The sequence below is a fragment of the Papilio xuthus genome, unplaced genomic scaffold (genome assembly GCF_000836235.2).
Source record: "Papilio xuthus unplaced genomic scaffold, Pxut_1.1 DF828780.1, whole genome shotgun sequence".
Taxonomy (NCBI): domain Eukaryota; kingdom Metazoa; phylum Arthropoda; class Insecta; order Lepidoptera; family Papilionidae; genus Papilio; species Papilio xuthus.
The window spans coordinates 396,562-402,246 of record NW_013529869.1 but is presented as its reverse complement, the minus strand read 5'-3'; the positions used below and the strand labels follow the sequence as shown (position 1 = coordinate 402,246).

Here is a 5,685-nt window from a genome sequence, read left to right as displayed (position 1 = left end):
CCGCCCGCCTCGTGCCCCGCCCCCAGCCCGCCGCGACACATCGAATCCCTCATGCCTATACAATGTAAACATAGCTAAATACATCATTTTCCCAAAAAACGGGATTCTTATCGGCATAAAGCTGTTTAACCCTTAGTAGCCTAGAGTTTCAATTTTGATACCAATCTTTTAAACCGAATGTTCACATTACTATTACTTTTTTTATAGGTTGGCTGTACCTATTTTACTGTTGTATAATATTCTTTCCAACGAAATTAAAAAAAAAACAAATTTCATTATTGTTTTATTTTATGAAGCAAACACAATAATATTAAAAATAAATCACTTTCGTATGTAAATCAGGCTACTAAGGGTTAAAACCCGGATATTTTAGTACAGTTGGATATGCCATGGTCACGAACTGATGTTATTGTACGATGGTGTGAAAAAATGTTACATATGTATTAGTCAAACTTTTGTCGGATTCTGCTATCACTACTACTGTTTGCTTACTTCCCTTAATCGTGGTAAGAATTCTGTTTTTTACCAACATTATGTCAGTAGTTAGTAACGAAAGTTTAGTTATAAAATTAACCATAACTTTGTTCATATTTTTTTTTCTCAACATATGTGTCTCTTTCTTTTTTTCAACACATTCAATCCCACTACGATTTTCACGTATTAACGTGAGCTATTAAGTTGAATTAGTGGCACTAAACATATTATGTTCCATAAAATGGATTGTGTTAATTTATGTTTAAGACACTAATTACAAAGTGATTATGACGATTATTATTTCGATAGATATAAGCATGTATTTTAAAAAGTAATCCTGATGTAAAAGTATAAGTAAATTTTTTAACTTTATTGGAGATTCCTTCAATTTTACTTACCATGTTCCATTCTGATGTCAACTTTGGATGGACTAGTTTGTACAATAATAGGCTTGGATGGATTATGGTGGTCAAACAGAGTCTTTTGATTATCAACAGGTCCAGAGCGTCTGAAATTAAAATATAACGTATTATGAGACTGTTTGCTTTGGCACAATGCCAAATATATGTACAAACACCATTTAAGTTTGCTATGATCTAAAATGATTAAATTAGAAATATTGTAAGGATTTTTTTTATTATTTTAAAAAATATGTTTGCAATTCTACTTACCCATCCTTTTGTAATGTAGACATAGAACTTTGTGGTAGAATAATTAAGCCCGGCTGTCCACTAGATGTGTCGGTTGCAGATTTGTCAGACATAACACTGTTCAACCTGTTTCTTTGATGATCATGAGGTCTGAAATTAATTAATGTAACGAATGTTTATCAGAATCTTACTAATATTATAAATACGAATAAATGGATAGAAGGTGTATCCAGCACATAATCCAGAATATAGGCTACTAATTTAGTCTTTTTTTAACTCCGTGCAGACCGAGTCGCGAACGTCAGCTAGCTATATCATAAATTGATAAATGACAATGCATAATGCAATGTGACTTTACATTTTTGTATGAGTACTTTGAAATTATTGTTTGTTGGTTGAGTATGTTCTAATGTAAAGACTTAAGAATTACCTTACTTTTTTCCTTTCCTAATTCATATATAAGTTATTAACTAAGTGTCGCCCGCGACTCAGTCCACGCGGAATTAAAAAAAACAATGGGTCGCAGCGTAATGTTATATAGCTTAAAGCCTTCCTCTATAAATGGACTATCCAACAAAAGAAGAATTTTTCAAATCGGACCAGTAGTTCCTGAGATTAGCGCATTTAAACAAACTCTTCCACTTTATAATATTAGTATAGATTAAAACAAAAATCATGATTTGCACTAAAAAACATACCTATCATTCATATTATGGTGTTTCTTTGACTCCAATATCTCTTCGCGCCAATTAATATTGGTTGGTGCAGGAGTTGAGCCAGGAGGTTGATGTGTTGCGGGCTGTATGTTCTCACTGTTCCTGCCTCTGCGGCGAGACGACCGCTTCTTGGACCGGCGACCTCCCCCGCCCTGGTGACCCTCACTGATAGGTTCTTTGCTCACTGTACTGGGCGTCGGAGACTGCCTTCTTCTCTCTATACTTGATGTCCGTCCACTGTACCAGCTTCCGTTATTTTTCTGAAATAAACAATTTAGAATTACTGTTCAATTATGTACTTTTTAAAATAATAGAATTATGCTTTCGTCCAACGTTCTAACGGTAAAGGAAAACATCGTGATGCAACATACACCCGTCATGTTCGGTCTCCCGAAAGGGAAAGTGCGCGATACACCAAATGGAGGTCCGTGGTCTCGGCTGAGACCCTCTGGGTTACAGACATAAGTTGTGTGATAATTATGCTACATGCCTACATGAAAATTTATAAGTTATAGTTAAAACAAGTGTTTGATTTGATTTCATTAAAGTAATGGGCAAATTAAACTGTATTATCAAAGTATACCTGACTTGTTGACATTGATGCAACCGGTTTTGGTAATCTGAAACCATCATTATCTCTTGGACTCAATGCTCGGTTAGATGATGTATCTCTGCTATTACATTGGGATACAATTCTTCTGCAATATAAATTTAATAAAATATACAAAATAAAACATATATGCATTCAGAATATATCACAATAACATACCTTTCTGTACTCTGTTCTCTACTGTATGACCGTAGAGATCTCCACTTGTCTAGGTCATCTCTACTGTTTCCGATAGTGGATGAGCGGTTACTTCTATGACTGTCTCTTCTCTCCCTCTCTCTCTGCTTAAGATTTGTTGGTACTACATCATGATGAATGCTCACATTACTATCCCGTCTGTTCCAATCTGGTTTACTTTGAGTGCTAACATTACTGTCCTTTCTATTTCTCTCTTTCTTTTCAGTGTTCCTTTGACCTCTGCTAGAGCTCCTGATAACAATTTTAGATCATATGTTGAAATATTATGTCATAAAATTTGTTTAATATATTTTATATACTAGTTGTCCGCGTGGAAATAAAAAAAACATAATTAGTAGTCTATATGTTCTTCCAGACTATAATCTACATGTATGCGAAATTTCAGCCCAATCCGTTCAGCTGTTCTGGAGATACTTTCAAACAAACATCCATCCAACTATTTATTAGTTAGATTGTGTAAATTTATTATACCTTTTGTCTCGTCGCCTTGATCTTCCGCTACGTTTAGACTCTCTGGGTTCAGGTAATTTCACATCTTCTGTTACTGACATTTTGACACTTTGTGAAAAACTTGTCGATGTGTCACACATATCATCTAGTTTTATATTTTTTTCTACTTCTTCTGACCAATCCTACAAACACAAGAAATATAAAATACATGTAACATATAATATTTACAACTAAGATTTGGAAATTTTTATGACTATATTAACAGGATAATCTTATTGGAATTGTCTGATATTTGGTTATTGGTGACTTTAGCACAAGATATATTGTGTCGGAGGCCAAGACTCACTTTGGGTTGCTGCACCAGCAGAGTAAGTAATTATCTGGTAAATCGAGGTAGAATTTCTTTCAATTTTATTCAGAGTTTTGTACAGTGGTATACCGCATGGTAGTGACCATATATGCATAAGCAATTATTTGAGGAACTTACCAAATTAGACATATCAGTAAGGCTTGTTAATTTGAAGACAGATTCATTTTCATTTTGGTTATCATTACCAGATTCAACTTCTTCAGATTTATCTTGTTCATTGGTTGATTTACTAACACCATTTTCACTTACTGAAAAAAAAAATGAAAGCATGAACTTTTTCTTGTCATTGTAAAAATATATTACATGGCTTATTTGAAATGATTAACACTTTTTTGAAGCTAGTGTGATAATTCCTAGTATGTAATAGTATAAAAGTATCCATGTGGGTAGTTAATAATTAATATTGTTAATTTCCACTGGAATCAAATAAATAAAAGGTAAAAAGCCAGTTAATATTGAATTTATTCAATCAAAAATAACATTTATTAAATATTTGAATATTGCAAATATTTATCCTATAGTTGGAGTGGTTAGGAAACATCCTAATCATTTTAAGTCTATTCATAGTCTTTACACATAAGTCTAACGTTTTACATAAACTGGCCTAAATGTAGTAGTTTTTTAACAACCTTAAATGTAACCATTTATATTATTTTTAATATCTCTAGGGTAACAATAATATTTTTACTATACTGGTCTGAAATAAAGAACATTAAAAACTCACCACTATCATAAGATTCATGCTGATCTTGCTTGCTAATTACTTCATCTGATTTTGCAATAATATTACTATTATCAACTACATTTGGTTCATATAAATTCATGTAAGAACTGCTGGGTGTAGATCTTCTTGAATTATGTACATCATGATTTTTCAAATATGAGTTGAGGAATTTTTCCCTATCAAAATGCTCATTGTCCCTTAAACGACCCCTACCTCTTGATGGTAAAGTTTGGGACCAATTTGCATTTGTTGTATGAAACTGATTTGGGTTGTTTATGGATTGAACTGAAGATGAATGTCCATCTCTGTGTAGTTGGTCTCCGCTTTCATAATTTTGGTGACCAGCTTGTTCCAAAAATTTCTTTCTAAATCTCGGTGGAATATTATCCAAATTGATATGCTTAGGCCTATGCAAGTCTGTTGGATAACCAGCAGAATTTCTGCGACCTGAGGGTGGTTTTCCACCAGAACCAGATTTGTGTCTACCTGCCCATGTTTCCATACTCCTGCTATCACGATTTCTATCTACAGCATTTTGATCTTGTAAATGGTGAGCAGGTGAAGATGATCTAGATTCAGAGCCATGCCTACTCTGTTTGTTGGAATTAATATCATTACTGGTTCTATCATTATGATAGTAATCTGTAACAGACTTATCCCTACCCAGAGCAGCCTTAAATGGTACAGAAGCATTACATGAAGCTATCTTGTTTTCTTGATTGTTTGACATTCTTCTGTTATTGTACTGACTAGAATTATCACACCGTAAGGAACCCTTGGAATGTCTATCAGCATCTCCAAATGAGTCGGCGGATCTTGGCACATACAATTGCTGTTCAGGTTTTTTATTTCGAGGATTAGATGATTGCGGTCTACATCTTAATTCATCGCCATTAACGGAATTTTGGGATCCATAACGGTTCGGTTCTTTTCCCTTGTAAGTATTATCTATTTCGTAAGATTCCATTTTGCAGTCCAAGCCATGCCTTGATCGTCTCAAAGGCCCACTGCCAGGTTTGTAAATTTTTTGTTGTGGTTTGCTTTTCCTGTAATCTTTACAGTCATCATCCATAGTAGTATTGTGTAATTTACGTTATTTAAAATAAACGCATGCTATTTAATTTAAAAGGGTCGGACTACATTTAATTAGTTAATGTTTTACTTTAAAAAAAAACTTATAATTTGACTATTGACAGTATAAAGGTTATGTTGCAATTATTAGTTGAACAAAAAAGCAATTATATCAAAACTTTGGTTAATGTATATTGTTAAATGGCAAAAAACTCTTCACCTTAAAATGTGTACGATAATCTAATAATCAAAATTTTACAATGAAAACAATGCATCGAATCAACATCGAATAATATAACGTTTGTATTGTGACACAGATACAATAATAACTTACAGATTTATCTAGAAAAACACAGATGTCAGAATTTCGTTTATTGTCAAGAGTTTTGTGTTATTTTTTTTGGATGAAAATGAAATTTAAA

The 5,685-nt window shown here is 33.2% G+C and overlaps 1 protein-coding gene across 1 annotated transcript in view; it reads right to left on the bottom strand.

The window, feature by feature from the left end:
- Positions 1-5,464, bottom strand: part of Smg6 (Smg6 nonsense mediated mRNA decay factor) — an 18,985-nt gene extending 13,521 nt beyond the window's left edge. The window contains exons 1-9 of the mRNA XM_013326496.1: positions 4,193-5,464; positions 3,586-3,716; positions 3,120-3,280; positions 2,610-2,879; positions 2,424-2,538; positions 1,823-2,100; positions 1,146-1,274; positions 873-982; positions 9-55 (exon numbers count right to left, since the gene is read on the bottom strand). Coding sequence (XP_013181950.1) covers positions 9-55; positions 873-982; positions 1,146-1,274; positions 1,823-2,100; positions 2,424-2,538; positions 2,610-2,879; positions 3,120-3,280; positions 3,586-3,716; positions 4,193-5,264 — 2,313 coding nt within the window. The 5' untranslated portion in view covers positions 5,265-5,464. The remainder of the gene's footprint in view (positions 1-8; positions 56-872; positions 983-1,145; positions 1,275-1,822; positions 2,101-2,423; positions 2,539-2,609; positions 2,880-3,119; positions 3,281-3,585; positions 3,717-4,192) is intronic.
- Between the last annotated feature and the right edge of the window lie 221 nt (positions 5,465-5,685).